Raw genomic sequence first — 19,956 nt, forward strand, 5'->3', positions numbered from 1 at the left:
CCTCCCTATTTTGTATCATAGCAGAACTTGCTCAGTATCCCTTACAGTCCTGTGTCCAAGTGATTTATGATGAAATCAGAGGGCACAGGGCTTAAGATGGAGCCCTGCAAAACCCCACTAGTGACAGGTCACCAGTATGATGTCATCCCATTCACTATAACTCGTTGGTATGTCTTTAAGCTACAAGAAATGTGATATGTTTCCTTGAAAGAGGAGAGGAAAAAAGAACACCTCAAATTGCAGGGTAGTCATATCAAAGACTCTACAGACTATACTGTGGAAGAAACTCTCAGCATTTTAGTATAGGAGTAATCAAAATTAAAGTCAAACTTAAAAAGTATTTATCACTCAGTATGCACTATAAAATCCCAAGTGTTCTTGAGAGCCTGAGAGCTTGTTTTCAAAGTCATCTCTTGAAAACCTGTAACTTGTCTGTGGAAAGAGTCAGATCTTACCTCATCCAGATCATCATCTGGGGTTGCTGGTGTCCTGTCTGTTCTATATGAGGCCACAGAGGATGTTTCAGAGTCCATAGAATCATCATCATACCCAAAAACCGTATCCACCACATGTCTCTATAGAAGGAAAAGTGTGATTTCTGAACCTTCATGTAAACAGAGGGGGCAGTTGCTAGTTACTTAAAAGATGAGGTGTGAAAAGTGAACAGTGGGCTACCCCTGCAATTACCATCTTCACACAAACTCAAAGGAAACCCATTGAAGATCAGGTCTTGTGCTGGTGGAGAATAAGTTTGCAGACTAATTTTTCTAAGGGTCTGTCTCAGTTTATTTGGAAAATCTAATGTGAGCAGCAACATGCCAGAGGAAAAGTCTCTGCCCTTGCTGGAAGGCAGGAAAATTGTTTGCAAACCAAGAAGTTCTTCAGAAGACATCTATCAACATGCAAAGCGCAGTGTAGTGTGCAAAGGTTACACCATAAGGGCTAGAAACACGGGTAGAATAGGCAGCCCTCCTTCTTCTCTCACAGACACTGCTGATACTTTTAATGTCCAGGTGCTTCTCTTGCTGATATTGCTGTTGGATCATATGAGTGAAAGCTATGCTAATACAAAACTAACATGAAGGAACTTTTATTGCATCTTTCCAGGACTAAGGTAACTGGCACCCATTATAAACAATTGCTCATGCTCCACAGTTTGGCTGTATGTCTGACACCTCCCTATTGCCAATTTCGTAGCTGAATTAAATCAAATGAAAACTGTGAGACGTGTCCTGTGAAGACACAGATGCTTGACCCTGAAGGCTTGGTTTCAGGGTACCAATTTGAGCATTTAAATACTCGGCTCATGGATAATTCTGAAGACAAACTGATCAATGAGCAATTAAGATGCACTTCTTCTTAGCAACATCTTTCACTCTGCTGACAGGTTAAAACCTTCCAAACCTGGAGTTTGAATCACATAAAAAACATGTAGCGAAGACGTCAATTAGCTTTTGCATGTATTATAATTTTTGCTCATTGTGTTGTCAAGTGAAAACAGTTGCCATATTCTCCAATGTTATAATCTCTGGTAAAGAAATAAAATTTACTGATGAAAATATTGCTGTGTCTGCTGTACACCATTTCGCAACCCACACAGAAACAATGTGATGACACAGCTAGGATTTACTGGTCTGAAATTCCCAGTGTAGATAATGCTGTGTGACTTTCAAAGAATATGGGTGACATACTAAGGGATGTCCTTGGAGGACTGAATGCAACCAAGGAACCCCTATTTCCACTTTTTGGAGGTGGGACATGAATGCTGCAAAGTCATGCTTCACATCTAGCTGATAAAGGAGCTATGCGAACCACTCCTGACTACTCAGCTCTAAAATTGTTGTAAATTATACCAGCTTTGGACTTAACATAATTCAGAGTGATACAAAGGTTAGTCAAAGGCATGTAGAACTGAGCAGGAGAGAATGACACAGTATCTCAGGCAGAAATTTCCACCTGAAGAATAGAGATGCACAAGGATTTGGCTTTAGCCCATATGTGCTGTGAAAAATAGATTGCAAGAAAAAAAATGAGAAGGTCTCTGATAATGCTAGTACCTCTCAGTATAACAGACCCTGAGACCATACTTATAGATACCAAATGGAAGGACCATTATTACTACTGAGTGGGGGGGGCAGGTGTGGGAAGGACAACGGATGGGACAGGAGCCCCATTTTGCTGAAAATAAAATAGCTGCACACCCTTTTGCTGAAAATAAAATAGCTGCACACCCTTAACAGAATTTCAAAGTGGATTTTAAAAGCCCTCTCAAAGTAACTAAGGAATTTATAAACCTGATCACTAAAGCAGATGTTATAATCCACAAAGCTCTGTTTAATCAGATTGCTAAAGTGTGTTTTCCTACACAGCCTACTTGAATACTGTAAATAAGAAACGATTTTTCATCTTACCTTGATTGGTTTTGAGCTCCTTTTATGCTTTCTCCGACGAATGAGTTTCTCCCTGTCCTAGAAAGTAAGATTAAAAAGTTACTCTCTCTTCTCTTCTTTAAAGCTGACAGATGGCCAAATACATGGAGGAAATAAATAATAAAAGTTCCAGTGACTCTGTCCATATGTTCAAACAGGAATCTGATTCCAGGTAGAAGGGAGGATTCATATCCAAATCTGTATGTGTGTCACCTAAAATCCACCTGAAAAAAACCTTTGTGCATTTGCCTTGAGCAGCTGTCAAACAAAAGGAGCTCAGGGATTGCCCTCTAAAATCACTGGGACGCCTGGTGCATGGTTTTGGGCACTGTATAAGGGGCTGTCTGCCTTCCATGATGAGGAGATGCTGCCCCTGTCTCAAAGGCATTAAATGATGGGAGTGTCGATCTCACCATTCCTAGCAGTGATACCCCGGAAGAAACAACAGCCTGTTTTGGAATCCTTCTCCTCCTCAGTATCATAATGCAAAGTTCACTGACAAAGGAATTGTCAGCATTAAATGACAGAAGAATTGGAAACCTACTGTCTAGCTGTACAAGCTTTTCCAGCACATGATACAGCACTGTGGGCCAGCCTCCTGTTAAGGGAACTTTTTAAGCATGACTTAGTTATAATGGTAAAACACCTCAGCACAGTCCTGCCTCGTGAACATGTAGGTACCTACCCAAGCTCCACAGCTCTTAGTCTGCATTCCGTTCTGGAGCTCAATTCACAGTGTTATGGTTTGAGTTGTAGGGGCTGATGCTCCACTACAAATTCAGTAAACTGCACACATGCACACCTACACCTAAACATCTGAGGATGTTAAAAGCAGGTACGGTAAGGTATTAATGCTCAGATCTCTAGTTATAAGAAAAAATACTATCAGCAATAAACTGTACACAGCAATCATTCCTAATTTCCTTGTGCTATGGACATACCCTTGTTAACTCATCAATTATGTTCTGCTGTTCTATGACCTGAAGCTTTAAAAATTCAGTTTCTTGTTCCTCATTAGCCTGATCCAGGTCATTGAGAGATCTTAATTTCTTTAGAGGAGGATGTGATGTTATTTTTTCTCTCTGTGGTAAGAAGAAAAGATAAAAGAGATAAAATAAGATCCAGCAATTAAAAGACCACCTTTCAGTTAAAAACTAAACATCACCTTTTATTTAAGCTATACAGACCTTTAAATATGCTTCAGCTACACCAATTTTTTTAATTCATGTCCATCAGCACTTCTTAACAATAAAATAACACAGCACAGCTGAGTTCTTCAACCAGAACAATAAAGCTTTAGCTGTTTAGTTACCATGTGGCAATACAGCCTCTACATACCCTAGCTCTTCCTTGGCCACGTGTGGCAAATAGAGTTGAACCTGTCCCCTGTCCAGTGGGTAGGCAGATAGTATCTACTCTCACGACCTTACTGACATTCAATGTAGGACCGTACACAGTGAGGCAATGGACCTGCTTTACTCATGTTAAAGACATGCATTCATTCACACCAGGAAGAAAGGCAAAAACTGTGATAACAGATCTATTGTAATCACAGCTCAATATCCTGCCTGCTCCTGAGCATATGTGGGAAAGGAGATGACTAAAACCTGTGAGAATTGCTCTAGCCACCAACAGCTTTTGTGATTTGGGCATCCATAGTGTGAAGAGCAGATGTCAGGGAGCTAACTGAGCACATATACACTGTGTCCACAGATATGCACCAGTGGTACTGCCCACTGATGCCTAATGCATGCAGATTCCCGAGTCCTTTCTCTCTGCTGTGGGAGACTCCAAGCGACTGTGATCTGCACTGCCACAGCTGTGGAAGAATAATTCTGATCCATGACACCTGCAATAAGTTTATCTGTCTTCTAGGCACGGGTAAATTGCAGAGTCCTTAAGTGGATTAACTGTGTAACACTAGAGTCTGTTTTCCGTGGGACAGGAAAGTGAATCTGATCAGCTCCACCTAATCAGCAGGAAAGCTGCTCCCATTGCAGGGCACTTAGCCTGCTCAGGACAGTGGCTACTACAGGTCAGGGCAAGGTCCATGAACACCTTTAGCAAGGGAAGTCGTCTCAGTCTGCCAGCTTACATCTGGCAACCCAGAACATCCACCTCCTTTTTCGTTAATGCCAAAGCCACATCAGTGCATGTGTTGGAATATAGGGCCTGGAAGCAGACTGATAATCAAGGCAATCCCATCTGAAGGATATACAAACACAACTGTTTTGACCCCACTTCATATGGCCCTGACATAGGAAATGTATAGCCCTAACTAGATTTAAACACCACCATTCTTCCTTTCCCATATCCACCTACCATGCATATGTTTCATGGAAAGATTCTATGTGCTTAGTGCCATACCTTAAGTTTACTTTGTCATCATCAGCTCTAAAAGGAACGTGTACGTGACGCAAGAACGTCATTCTGGCTGAAAACATCACTCTTAACAGCTTCCTTTTTGAGGTCCAGATAAAAAATAGCACAGTAGGACATGCCTCAATGATATAACATTTTCCTCTTTTGTTTTTTTTAAATGATTGACATTCAATATTCTAACTTAAAAAATATAATTAACTGTGATTATACATTCATGTAAATATATTGCCCATGTATGCATAATACACAATGTTATGGTATGCAAATCTGTAATAATACAGACCAAAACATGGCTCTGTCTTAACAATAGTATTACACATTATATATAATGCATATTCTCTATTCATATACATAATGCATTATGCAGATGTGGCCACCAACACACAGATCCTCCAGTAATACTCATTTTGCTCTTCAGTACCAACCATTTCTATATTTTCTTTAGTGACTGCTTTGAGTTTATCTTCCATGCGCTGCAAAGACTGCATAAGTTCATCATTTCTCTTCGTGAGGCACTTGTTCTTTTCCAGAAGAGGTTTACATTGTTTCTCAGCTTCTCGGACACGCTTCAACTGGATTGATAATAGCAATTAATAATTGTCATGAGAGACACATAAATATACGTTTAATTTGTAATCTTGACATCTATTTTGCAATTATGACATAAAGAACATTGAAGCTGGCTAAACTGATATGAAAGGAGTGCATTAAGACTTCTAGGTCAGGAATAAAAAAACCCATAGGAGTTCAATTTATCACCCTCATCCTTAAGCAGAGAAGTAGGAATATACACAGGTTAAATAGCCAGGGTCCTGATTCAACACACAGATATCACCACAGAGTAGACAATCAGATAAAGGGATCAATTCAAAGTTGCCAATTCTTCCTAGACTCAGTACTTCAGTATTTTCAACCTGGTCAAATACTGGACTACAGACCTAACAGACATTATTTCATTTACAAGGTAAGTCTCATCATGTACAAGGTAAGTTACCAAGCACATGCTGTGCGCTCAGAGGGAACAGAAGCATTCACACAGAGTCCTACAAGCCTTGCTGCCTCAACCTCTGCTGTGATTTTGTACTCGCGTAATTTCAATTACGTTTTATTATTACATTACTGTTTTATTCTAGGATAAAAAGTCCTCCTCAGCCTCCTGAGTGATGGGCCTGATGGATGGACAAGGCATGTTCATCCCCAGCTTTATCCTTGGATCCTCCCCCCCTCTTTCCCTTCCCCATGGCTCTCAACCTCCTCTGTCTGCCAGCGCAAAAGCTCACATACCAGCTCATTTCGTTCATCAACAAGCAACGTGTTCCGGTCTTCCAGCTTCCGTATGGTGGCATTCAGCTCTGCTATCCTCTTCTGGTTTCTGCGCAAGTCCTGTGCATGGGCAACAATGTCACACAGCTACTGACTCTCTTCAAAACACATGCTTGGGAAAAGAACCCTTAAAAAAACCAGTCAACCTAAGCTGTCATCATCAACAAATTATCTTTAGGGACTTTCAGAGTCCTGAATATGTTGGCAAATATATATATATATATGTTAAGGAGAAAGCATCTGGTTTGGGGATACTTTAATTGAAAATTTTAAGCCATTAAAAAAATTAAGAGAAAACAACCAAACAGATGATAAATTTGTATGACAGAGATAAAAAAGCTAAAAGATTCTAAATTTCCTTCCCTTTTCCTATAGATTGCTTCTATTAGCTGAGCCACTACCTCAGGTGAAAAAGCTAGGACAACCCTTTCTGTATCAATTACATTCACTTTCTTAGTTCTCATTTGTATATATGAAAATATGCTTTTAAATATGCATTGGTTGTGTAAACATCTTCTGTTTAGTCACACAATGAGTGACTTGTGTGCTTTGTGAATGACACCCAAGGGCTGTCTGTGGGAAACAGACAAAGAGGAGGATCTCCTAAGGGTCTCACAGATTCTCCACGCCCAGTGTTTTCCTTGCCCCTCCCTGCTCATCCTGGTAATTCTATCTGGTTTTGAGGATGCATGTTCTAGGTAGTTAGGTTCATCGATGATTCTTTCAAAAGGGCACTGATTATTTAGGATGTGTTATATTTGTGACTAGAACAACTGATGAAAACAAAGTTTTGTCCAACTAGCATGCCCTCTGAAGACTCTATGGACATTAACTTGTCCGTAATGAATGACTGGGAATGTTTTCCTAGGGCCTGAGAAGGTATGTCAGAAAGAAACACACATCCACGCTACTGTTTTGCAGAGACCAGTAAAACCTGCATACAGGGCTGCTGCAGTGCTCCGAACCATCTCCAGCCCTTCCTGGGATCTCTCTCTTGGGACTGCTCATGTTACACTCTGCCTCCTTCACCAAAAAGAGCTGTTCATCCAGAGCTTCCTTTTGCAGCTGCAGCTTCTGCACATAGCCTGTCTGTGTCTCCAGTTCTTTCTCCAATGAAAATATGATCCTGTCTTTAGCCTTGATCTCATCCATCTGAATGAAAGAAACACCAGAACAGTATTACCATGTGAAGGCAACAACATTTCTCCAATTTGTATTGTGTGATTTACTTAAGAGCAGTGATCACCCTTCAAATCTGCTCTACCATACTGCACCAGGCCTGTAAAACAACACAGTCTGAGCCATACCCATAATTTGGCACAGGAGCACATTCATTGAGCCTTTTGGCAACACAAGAATATACCTCTAGGATGCAGACTGTGGATCTGGGGAGGGGGGGAAGGTGGTGGTATCATTCTTCAGAGTTTAAATTCCCATTTATTTTACTTAAATTCTAAATTCTTGAATTCCAACTTTCAAGCTCAACTTTCTACCATTACAAGTAGGACCAGCTCTCCGCATGACAGTGTGTCCTGGTTCTGGCCAGGACAAGGTTAATTTTTGCAATAGCCAGAGGTTATTCTATACCATCTCATGTCATTTTCTGGGGATGGGGGAAGGACTCCCTTCTGGGTGAGGGTAGCATGGCTGTGGTCAGGTCAGAGGCTCCACGGTGACCATTTTGCACCTAAGTCACTCTCCTCTCTCGTGTACATATTTCATTGCTGTTTCCAGTCAAGTGCTCTTACTTCAATTTGTGATCTCATCTTTACCTTTTGTGCCTCCGATTCCCCTCTCTAGCCCACTGCAGGAAATAGGGAGTGAGCAAGTGTCAGTATGGTTTGGAAAGTCAAAGTGGGAGCACAAATTGGGAAGTTTCTAAACCACGACACAGGGAAACAAGTCACCTTTGCTGGTGTGAGCTTCCTTTTGTTAATTTTCCACAGAAATTACTGAAGGCTGCACCAAGGCCAACCCAAAAGATTTCTCCTCTCCTGCCATGTTTTATTGTGTTTAGGACACTATAACACAGGCTGGAAAAACCAAAAAGCTGCAAGTGCAGATGCAAATGCTCTTTATCTAACCCTTTGCACCTTGCATGTATTAACAAATCAGAGAGCCAGATCCTCATGGATTAGACCACACTCCTAATCTGAGCTGTTAACTGCCATAACAGTGTTATTGCTGACTCACTGTGATCTATTTATTCCTGACAAATGACAGTGCAAAATCTGTAAAACTTTTTCAAAGTGAGTTGCATTGCAAGAGATCTGTTACGCAGAAAGAGCTAAGAGACAAAAAATGCAAACTCAGTGCGGCCTAAGAGAACACATGAACTGTTTTGATTACTAACCAGGCGTCGAATATCCCTTTCACTCTCCCATTTGATCTTGGAAATGGCCTCTTGGTGGGACTGATGCTCACTCCGAAGATCGCCTGCCTTGATCTTGTCAGCCTGGATCATATTGTTAAGGGCCTCATCCACCTGCTTTTTGGCAGACTTCAGTTCAGTAATTTCCTGCAGAAGCTTAAGGCGCTCAGAGTCAAACTGTTTCCTGGCCTCCTCACGAGCCTCAATGGTCAGCGCAGTCCGTACTTTATCACTGCTCCCATCCCGCAGTGCGCACAGCGCCGACTTCAGGCGCTGGATTTCACTGTCTCGGACTTTCACCATTCTCGTCATCTCCTGCTCATGCTGTTTGATGAGGTTCTCCCTCACCGCCTGCAGCTCCTTCATTTTCTCTTCATGGAGTTTGGCTTTTAGCTCTGTGATCTGCACGGTCTGCTTGCGTTGCTCCACTTCACGGATGCGCTTCGTTTCTTGAGTCTTTTCTCTTTCGAGCTTAGCAACCTACATTAAGATAAAATGAAAGTCATCTGCTGCCAATGTAACATTATCAAAACAAGCCCCCCCAGACACATCCATGTCAAATTGAGGAAAAACCCCACTGAGACCCTAGACAATCCTCCATACTCCTAAAACAAAATAGAGGCCAGCTCCTGAGGTATTCACATAGATTATATTGTCTTTACTCAAACAAAAACCTCACTCTTCTCCAGGTGTCCTGCCTCACACAATGATGCTACATGTAGTTTTAATATTTCCTTCAGAAATAAGACTCCATATATATGTGTGCATTTGTGTAAAAGCTTTTTAACCCAGAAGTCAAATTCACCAGATAATTGGAGGGCTCAGAAAAAGCAAAATTCCTACAACTTTCACATACTGCTCCATTTGAGGGCCAGAGGTTTCTCCAACTCATAGCTCAGTAAAATGGAGTCTTTTCCAGAGAAGTCATAGGACATCCATAGTAAATGTTCTAAGTTGGTAAAGAATCAGACCACTTTTTTTAGGAAAGAGTTGTGTGGCCTCTGCTGAAGTCTGTGCTACTATTTTTTCCACGTGTTTGCCTTCTTCAGCAAACACTTTTATTTAAAACTGAACTGTCACTCACCTTAGATTTCTCCTGATGCAGTTCAATTTGAATGTCTGTTAGCTTGGTCCTGAGGTCCTCATTGGCAGCCTGTAGGGCAACAATCAGTGCCTCAGGCTTTTCGCCCTTGCTCCGTCCTTTTTTTGACATGGTTTTTTATCAGAGAGTCCACACGTTTATTTCAAATATGGATTGCCATCTTCTTCTGTTCCTTTCAGTGTCAGTTAGGTCAGCAACTACTGCGTGACATTCCTTAAGGTCCTTGACTCAGCTGCTTTGGAAGCCCTGTTAAGAAATAAGACGTACTATTATCTGTCAGCGGATGCTGCATCGGGACAGCTCACATGCTTACAGAACACAACAGAGAGCTCCCATATCCAAAACACTGCAATCTTTGCCTGAAAACCTACAAGGCAGATCCCAGCACAGTCATGCTTCTGAACACCAGCCTGCCACACTTTTGGGAATTCCATGCTTGCCCTTTTCTGTTCTCAGAAAGGGGCGCCATGCATTGAAGAGAGGTGTTCACTTACCATAAAGATTGTGCTACTGAGAGCACGAGACTGGAAGGGACAGGTTATTTACTCCAATCCTTGCAGTCTGAGGTAACCACAAACCAGATGCTTTAATCTCAAGAATCTACCAACAATATCATTCTCTTCCCCTTGCCAACCCCTGATCCTGTTCAAGATCCTGTGCCAAACTCAAAGACTCTCCACAACACTGCTACTATCTGTCACAAGAGGAATAGGCAAGTGAAGTCCTCAATCAGCATTCCAGGTCTCTGTGGAAGCAGAAATCTAATAACATGCAAGGGCCTGTTTACACTAGAAATTGTCCCCATGGAGTGAGAAATGAATGCCTACGCCTTTTGGAAGATTAAGATCCTAATTTACAAATGAAGCAAGAAATTACAATATCACACTGTAGGCTAGCAATTGAGGTTTTAACATCTGGTTATGAACAGTAAAAAATAAAATTCTGGACAAACATCATCATTATCCCTGTATTCATTTTAATTTTATAGCATTATTATTCCCATTTGTGGCCCCTAGCTGAAATAACGTTTGGAGATGTGGTATATCAGTTTGGAGATGGGCAAAGCGCTGAAACATTAAGACTGCAAAGAATGGGACAGAGCACAGTGTAGTAGTGGTAGTGATGAAATTTCCCAGCAATAATAATTATTGCTCCAGTGCTAGATTCCAGGCAAGCTTTCCTCCCTTATTGTCAGGTTGCACATTAATTTTTTATATTTTATTTGCTTTGGGTACAAAACATAAATAGAATTATCATTTCCCATGTTAAAACAGAAGAGACCCCCAAATATGAAAGAATGTTTAACTCAACAAAAACTTCCACACATCAGTTATAATTTTCTGCTTTCTGAGGGCAAGAGCAGATAGAAACCCTAACTCATATATGTGCTCCTCCCAACATCTTGCTCTCAGATATTTGGTTCTGCTCAAAGAGTGGCTCCACTGTGAAGAGAATTTACCTATGTGAACAAGCAAAACCTCCGATCTAAACTTGTTTTTCTCTGAGCCCAGAGCCAGCATTTCAGCTCTTGCCAAGACAACAATTAACATGCTAATTTGGAAACCCACTGATCCAACTCTCCATCAGAAAAAGGGAGCTGTGATTCAGGTTAGGTAACTCTAACATGAGGGGATGCTCCAAATCACAACCGCTGATCAAAGCACCGTGGCTCTAGATCCCAATCCTCACTCTAGAACCAGAACTTCAGAATGTGGCAAGCATGATGAGAGTATTATGAGAAGCTTTTTCATCCTTGGCAAATTCTCATGACCTTTCTGAGCTTCACCATCTCTGCCAACAATCTGCAACAATTCTGAGAGAGGCATTTTCTATTCCCGCAGAATGGTGAAAATCCCTTGGAACTAGAGGAGGAGTTAAAATGCTTACCTGTTGGAAATTCCAGTAGCCAGACTGGATTCACGCTTGTTGATTGATCTGGCCATAGGCAATACTCTAAGGAAATAGTATTTCAACATACGCTAAATCCCATTACTGCAACAGTGGGAATACCCAACTCCCTGTGCCTCCAAAATCTGTCTCATTTGCCTAGTGGGATTTGAATGAATCCTAAATTAAGTCTTTGCTTTGGATTTTATTTACCAGGTTTCATCTATGTTTTGCATTTTTTCAGAATAAAATTCAACCCCTAATTATTGCATACTATTCTGTGTGTGTTACGACACATAACAAAATACATAATAAATGAAAACTGTGATTAAAAGCATGAGTTACATTATTTTAGTATTTTATCATAATTCAACATGTCAACATCAACCCAAAAACTCAGCTCAGACTTGACAAACAGCTCTTCAGGACAAATCCTAACCACCCTCTGATTTTGACTGCACAAAAATCACTGTATTTTAGTTAGATTTCTAATCAACACCATAATAATTTTCAGGAATATTAAAATACCTTCTGAACTGAGCTCACAATATCCCTTGGATATGAGGCTCTACACAAGGAATACGCGATGAATCTGGTGCTGCTAGGCTGCTCATGCTAAAATTACCATTGGCCCTTGCTCTAAAACATGAACCAAAAAAGCCCTATCCAAGCTGATGACTCCATGGAAACAGTAAAAAGGGTACAGAAGCATTATTGTTACCCGCAGCAAAGCTAAGCAGATTTGTTAAAACAATATTCTAGTATTTTGTGGCTAAAATACCATCTGTCTCTTCCTCACACAGTTATTTTCCTAGAAGTTGGCATAACACAATGCACACAGAGAACACTAACAGTGATGAAGAAAATCCTGCCCTATCCTAAAAGCAAGTGGACATTTCTCAGAATCAGTACTTTTCGGCATAAGATGCAAATGCATACTGACTGGAGGCTCTACTTAAGAATGGCAGGATTGTCAGAACAAGGACAAGCTCTAACAACCTGCTCCGTTCACTACAAGATCGGAGCCTAACAAAACATTTTGGTGGTTTTGTACTTCGCGCATTATTTTATGCAAGTGGATCACATTCAACCAACAGACAACATGTACCACCTAGAAGAGAAACACTGCAATTCATGGAGTTCATTGTATCAGCCTCTCCTTGATTCGATTTTAACAACCCAACAAAACCCTGTTTTATTTAATTGAAATGCATATAAACAAGAAAACAACAGAGAGAAAGCCCATGCCCCATATCCTTCTCCTGAAATCCCTTCCTTTTCCTTCTAAGGCTATATGAATGATCACGTCTTGGCTTACAGACACCAGAGGAAGGTATCTTACATTCACTACTAAAAATTGTCAGATATTTAAGTAATTTCTCTACTTAAAGGAATAAGGTTAATTTTGGAAGGTTTTGCCATTTTTACCTCAGGTCTTGATACAGCCGATAAACACAGACATTGGTTTCGCATCAGATTTTTAAAAAAATCTGTACTCTGGCCTCCCGTATTCACTTTTAACAATACAATTATCTCTACAATGAACTGTCTTCTTTGTTTGAATACCTTACTTCCAACTAGATTACTACCTTCTTGCAGTTTCTTATCAACTTGCAGTTCAATATAGCTTAAAAAATGTATTTTCTTCTCCCACTCTATTGCTCTCAATGCCTTAAAGAACCTCATGTACACATTGCTCTAATTTCATGTGTCCTGTATCCCTCTTGCCTTTTTCTTCCATTTTCTGTGAAAAGAGTATGGATGTTCCCATTACCAGGGAAGTTCAGCAAGATCAAAACTAGCAGTTTATCTCTTCACATTAACTTTCTAGCAGAAATCTAAACACGTCTTCTAATTAGTCATTTCTATACATCTTTTAGACTCAAAATACCTCTAAAAATAAAAACATTACAAGCAATAGTTTTTTCTCATTTGCAAATTGTTGTGAATCTTACCCTTCTATCATATGAGGAAAGATATGTTCCTTTGTCATCCCTACAGGCTGTGAACTCTTTAAGAATGGTCTGAAAGAACAGAAATCTTTTCCACCAGTGTCACAGCTCAGCTGACAAAAAAGTACCCGTCATGCTTTGCCTGTTTCCCAACAAAACAATCCAAATTAAAACATACCATATAGTACCATACATGCTGACTTAGGTAGCTCTGCTCATAATGGGACGAACAGAACTTGAAAAATAAACAACTAGAATAAAGTGAAACTCATGTTAAATGTAGAATTTGTCCTTACACTTTACTATTTAAAAAGTACCCCTGAAAATTTACAGGATGATTTTACAGCTGCTTTATAAATGAAAGCACCAGCTTCCATTTGTATTATGATGACCAGGGCAGCAGCACTCTCCTCCCATATAAGTAGGTGATGAACTGATTTCTCAGCTGGAAAAGGCGTAAGCATGAAACACCACCCACTAGATCCAGCTGAGATGCTGGTCACTAGATCCAGCTGAGATGCATGATGTGACAAAGCACAAAAAAAATTAAGACATTCCAATTATAAGGCATTCAGGAGAACGTGCAGTTTCTTATTAAGGCTGAAACCAGAAAAATATTCTATAGCAATTTCAGAGAGATCTGAATGAGCATTAAGCTATTGTATATAATTTCAAATAAATTTCCAAGGACAATGCTTAAATCCTCATTGAGTTCACCTAACATAGGCTACCATGCTGGTCACAGACACCCACCGCATATTCCAAGGCAACAGCAACATGTAGGTCACGCTGCAGCCCACAAAAATCCGTGACATAATGCAGAAGGGATCTGCAAGCAGCCTGGCTGGACATAGCTGGGGAAGGGATGAACCACAGCAAAGGCACAGATGTTTGTCAGCTCTCCAGTGTGCCTCTGAAACAGGTACTGGACAAACACAAAACTTAAGAGATTTATTCCTGAAAGCGCTTCCTAATTAATTACGGAGTCTTTCCTTAAGTTATAAGCTACCAAACAGTAACCAGCACAATTATTCTTTCAGATGTAAATAATCCAATCTTTTTCCAGTGCAACAGTCCCCACATACTCTTTGTTTGCCTAAGACTTATTGTAACTGAGCACAATTTCCTGTCAGAGAGGGGACATGAAAAGGGGATATTATTAAGGGCTACATTAAATTAGGCAGATTCTCAAAAAAATGCCTGCATCTCATTTTGTTCCTCACCAATGCACAGAGATAGAATAGAGCATCTTACAGAACCCTAAATATTAAGTACAAATAAATACAGGGAAAAAAAAAACCAAGGACTTACCTACAAATTACAGAACATAAAACAAAAATCACATTCATGTTCATGAAAATCTAAGTGCATGTTATGTATTAACATCATTATAAGTCTTTTCATAATTTTTGTACACCATGTCTACCCCCAAATACATGCCAAACAGTACAGTATTGATTCTCATTCATTTCTATCACGTGTAACATTTAGAGTTCTTAGTATTTTGCTTACATTATAGAAATGAAAAATTAAAAGTATTTCTGCACCCACTAAAAAAATCAGCTTAGTGAATATTAGCAAACCAGCGCACATACAGGGGAAAAAAAATCCAGAAGCCCTGACTCTACCATTTCTCACAACTTTATATGCTCACTCATTACTGTTACCCTAAACCACCTGGTACCTCAATGCGATTTTCAACAACTGTTTTTTCTTTTTTTCAGTTTTAATTTCCATGTTATTTAGGCTCTTTGTTTACAATCCATGCAATGTAAGGCTTAACAGGTCCTTCCCTTAAGCACTTTAAGGAGTATTGTAATATGCAATTTCAAAAAATAAACTTATAGCTTGAGAAATGGAGTATGGGATGAAGATATTACCTTCTGGATAGAGATGGAAGAAATGCACAAAATAAAAATGTGAGCCAACATGCATTTTAGCATCAGCTGCCCTCAATTAATTCAAATAATTCATTATTTTTTATAAAATAATCTGAGATGCTTATATACTTTGTATTATCATTTTTAACTAAAAGATCTGCCATACTAGACTAGCTCTTCTAGCCTAACCATTTTCTCAAGCACTGAGTCAAGTCAATTTTCTCAAGCAATCAGTCTGCTTTATTATTTATTAGAGTACATTTAATCCAAAGTTAGAAAAAGAACTGTAGTCTATCTAATCTTCATTTACATTCCTTATTTGTTGGTATTTGTTAAATTTAACTAAGAAGGTTTCACTGCATAGCTGTGTACTAAAGTGTGTGCTGCACTTGTGTGCCTCTGGTGAAATGCCACTGTGTGGATGGTGACATACATCAGTTCACTTTGCCTCTCTTGTGACCATGGCTGATGCACACTGTTCAACACAGGAAAATGTGATGTCCAAGTACGATCTTCCAGAGAAAGCAGGGATCCTAAAGTTTACAGGATGAGTGATGGTTTCTCAGCAACCCACAGTGATCCAAATGCATGGCAAGCAAACCATACAGCATCACCACTTCTAGCGAGAAGAACTGAAAGCCCATGTTCCTGAAAATACTCCATGTTTTATTTTTCCTTTCCAGTTCATTGGATGTTTCAGAGACCAAACTGCAGACTATGATCCACACTGCTGTGTCATTTCCAAAGAAGCTGTGTTTACACTCATTTGACCTGACAATGTTCAGTGTGGCCACACCACAGAGCTTTCTCATGGTTCTTCTAGCATGCTGTTGAATTTTCTATTTAGAGCCCTACCTCCTGAAGCAAAGATTTCTAGTCCTCATATTTTAAAGGAGAAATTCAAACAGACTTTAAAGATACAGAAACTAGAAGTACTACCAAAATTACGTTTTTCTACCCTCATAGATTCTGGATTTTGAGAGCTGATGACAGAGAACTGTACAGATGCTTTGCACAGATCTATAAAGAGAAGGAAGCAGGAATCCATCTCTGAAGATGGGAAGATAAATTTGCTATAATCTGACAAAGACCCGACCTTGAAGGAATATAGATTCATAGAGGAGCTTTGAAGATGTTACCTGCTTGGAAGCTATTGATTTCAAAACACATAATGCAAACATGTAATTATAAATTCAAGCAAATAATATTAATATATAATAATATATATTAATATAGATTATTAAGAAATAATATTTAAAATTTGGTTTTTAAACCAAGAACATTTGGTTTGCAGTCTTGTAGTACAAATATTGCACTGCCATGCACAAAGACTAAAGAGAAATCTGATGGATGTAGAAGATACAACATCACTGGAAAGTAATTCAAAATTCAGGCATCTGGCAAGGGTTATTTTGCTGCCTCACAACTTCACAAAGCCAATAGAAAGCAAAATATTTACCACTATTAAAAATTACCATGACTGAGTAGTGAAAGCATCTTCAGGCTCTCACAGTTTGGTTAAAAAGAAGAGAGGAAAACCCCAGAGGTTATAATTAACAAACTACTTGGATTTCAACTGCTCAAGCTACATCTGAGTTATACCAGCCTTACAGCAGTGGAATCCATCCCCACACCTTTGTTATAGTTGGAGGACTATTTTTGTAACTTTCTAAACCACAGTACCAACTATTACATTAATTATTAGAGATCAACATTGAAAATTATTCTGGGCATCATTCTACAGTTACATTTCACAGCATTTTCCTGACTTGAATACTCTGAGGTCACTTATGCTTTGTAATGACAGAGAACTTATGCAGCATCTTTACAGCTACATTGAAGTCTTGAAAGTAAAAAGTCTACCAGAACCCAGCATATATTTACCAATTAAAATAGCCAATCACCTCCATAAAATACAACCATACACAACCATACATAACCATACATACAGAAGACCCACCTTATGTTCAATTCTTAATGTGCAGGATACCAAAGCTCTTACACAGAAGATTATTTAGCTGGGAATGGCCTCTGAAAGCAGAAGGATTATCAAAAGCCACTGAAAAGTACAGTGGCAAGGTTCTCAGAAAGGAGGCAGAGTCAATGCATTAGCAGTATCACAGAGCTTGAACTTAGGCTTGGAGAGGACACTGGAAATACCTGGCTCAAAACCATCTCCAAGGTGAGAGCTATATTTCTCTATCTTAGGCACTACCAAAAGAGTCAGTCAGAGAGCAGGAAGTCAGAGAGGTTGCAGTATGACACTGACAGTCTACTCCTTTCTGCTAGGAGTTCTGCTGACAAAGCAGGGAATCTCAGCAGACCACCAAACTGCCACAGTTCTGGGAAACAGACAAAGTCAAAGGAGCAATCCACCAACAGCTTCTGGGTAACTCCTATGGAAATCCCAGCAAAAACTTTCCAGCCTTTCCTCCCTGAGGCTTCTCCTTGGGATTTTGCTTCCTGTAGAAGCAAAGGTGGAACTGGCTCAAACCACAGAGCTTGAGTAGAATCACCGAGTATCTCAAATTGGAAGATACCCATAAGAACCACTGAGTCAAATTCCCTGCTTCTCACAGGACCACTTAATACTGAACCACATGACTAAGAGCATCATTCAGATGGTGTTTGACAGGTTTAGTGCCCTGACCGCTTCCCTGGAAAGTCTGTTCCAGTACCCAGCCACCCTCCCAGTGAAGCAGATACTACTGTACAGTCTGAACCTCCCCTGATGCAGCTTCATTCCATTTCCTTGTGTCCTACTGCTGGTCACCAGAGAGAGGAGATCAGCACCTCCCCATCTGCTGACCCCCTTGAGAAAGCTACAGACTGTGATGGGGTCACCCCTCAGCCTTCTTTTCTCTAAGCTAAACAAAACAAGTGACCTCAGCTGCTCCTTCTAATCCTTGTCCTGAAGCCTTTTCCCCATGCCTGCTCTGGATCGACTCTCAAGAGTTTGATGTCCTTGCATTGAGGTGCCCATGGCATCTTTTAATTGATACAGAAGTACTGACGGAGTACTTGTGTCTTGTGCCCTGTTCAACAGTGACTGTCTCACCACTCCCAGATTTCACCAAAATCATACCCATTCCTAGAAAACCTTTTTAAATCAGCAGGTGTTCTGTCTGAGCCACGTTGAGTACCATTTACAGCACAGCAGCCCTGGGTTTTAAATTCCTATGCAGAGCAGTAGGCCAGATCAATAGAAACAAAACCTGAGTCAGAGCAGAAGCAATAAACCTCACATTACTGCCTGAAAAGGAACAAAACATTCTCCTGATAGGCTACCTTGATGCTTAGGTCAAGCATGATACCTGCACCACGGCAGAATCTGACCCAGCAAATCAGAGATGTTGAGAATGGGAGTCCAACATGTCACTTTACAGGTTAGGCACAGGACAGCATCAGAATGCAAATGTTTTTTAAAAATGCAGCTCTGGGGTTTTTTTCTTGCAAGAGGTCAAAAAAATTTTTAAAAATATGTTTCAATGTTCCCAACCTATAAGGTATGAGCAGCATTTTTTATTTGCATTCTCAGCAAAAAGCAGAAATGTATAAATAGTATAAAATGAGTATTTAGTGTCATAAGGTAACTCAAACGTAGGCTCTAGATCTGTCGCAAGTGGCCAAAATGAAACTGAGGAATGGCAATCCAGTAATTTAAGCATAAATTGCACACCAGTCCAAGAGGCAGGTTTCCTCCATCAGTAGCTGTGAAAAAGGCATGCGTTGCATGTACAAAGAGATGCACTCTGCAGGGTCGGTGTTTGCAAGACAGCATGCCTTCTCACACATAGACACGCCAGCCCTGACAGCCCAGGACACGTACAGGTGCAATTATGAACATTCTGCTGGGCTGGAAGCCTTGCGTACCGCCGTGGGAGCGGTGGAGCGGGCACAGAGGCATCGCGAGTGGAAGCGAGCGCAGGGAGCGCCTGAAGGGCCGCGCTGGCCTCGCTCCGCTCGGGCTCCCCCGCGGCGCCGAGGCCCAGCCCGGGCTCCGCCGAACGCCCCCAGCCCTGGAGCATCCCTTCCCTTCCCTTCCCTTCCCTTCCCTTCCCTTCCCTTCCCTTCCCTTCCCTTCCCTTCCCTTCCCTTCCCTTCCCTTCCCTTCCCTTCCCTTCACCAGCCGCCGCACCCAGCGCGCCGCGCTCGCTTCGGGCGGACAATGACCGGCGGGCATACAATGGTGCAGGGCCGGCGGGAGGCTGAGGCGGCTGCGGGCTGCGCCTGCCACACCTCTCCCGCCATCTCCTCTCCATCACCGCTGGCTCCCGCTCGCGCTCCCCTCCCGTCCATCACCTCCATCCGCGCCGCCGCCCCGGGGCCCGCAGCCGGCCGGTCATTGTTCTACCGCCGCGGGCACCTCGGGCGACCCTCTCGGCCGCTGCCGCCGCTCACCGTGCCGCCAAGGAAAGACGCCGAGCGGCGAGGCACGAGCACGGCGCATCCATCTTCCTGCCGCCGCGGCGGCTCCAGCGCCCGCACCGGCCCCGCCGCCTCCTGCGCGCCGGCGCTGAGGGCGCGCGCCCGCCCCGCCGCCGCCGCCCCGCGGCCGAGGCTGCGCTGCCGGTCCGGGGCTGCGGCAGCCCCGCCCGCCCCGCCGCAGCTGCGCCCCGGCAGCGCAGGC

At 41.6% G+C, this 19,956-nt stretch overlaps 1 protein-coding gene across 1 annotated transcript in view; it reads right to left on the reverse strand.

The window, feature by feature from the left end:
• The window catches only part of JAKMIP2 (janus kinase and microtubule interacting protein 2), a 36,572-nt gene extending 16,727 nt beyond the window's left edge, over nt 1-19,845 (reverse strand). The window contains exons 1-9 of the mRNA XM_058815654.1: nt 19,728-19,845; nt 9,590-9,853; nt 8,488-8,985; nt 7,077-7,286; nt 6,096-6,194; nt 5,237-5,383; nt 3,371-3,511; nt 2,412-2,468; nt 456-575 (exon numbers count right to left, since the gene is read on the reverse strand). Of these exons, the coding sequence (XP_058671637.1) occupies nt 456-575; nt 2,412-2,468; nt 3,371-3,511; nt 5,237-5,383; nt 6,096-6,194; nt 7,077-7,286; nt 8,488-8,985; nt 9,590-9,718 (1,401 nt within the window). The 5' untranslated portion in view covers nt 9,719-9,853; nt 19,728-19,845. The remainder of the gene's footprint in view (nt 1-455; nt 576-2,411; nt 2,469-3,370; nt 3,512-5,236; nt 5,384-6,095; nt 6,195-7,076; nt 7,287-8,487; nt 8,986-9,589; nt 9,854-19,727) is intronic.
• Between the last annotated feature and the right edge of the window lie 111 nt (nt 19,846-19,956).

The sequence above is a fragment of the Ammospiza caudacuta genome, chromosome 16, assembly GCF_027887145.1.
Source record: "Ammospiza caudacuta isolate bAmmCau1 chromosome 16, bAmmCau1.pri, whole genome shotgun sequence".
NCBI classification, from domain to species: domain Eukaryota; kingdom Metazoa; phylum Chordata; class Aves; order Passeriformes; family Passerellidae; genus Ammospiza; species Ammospiza caudacuta.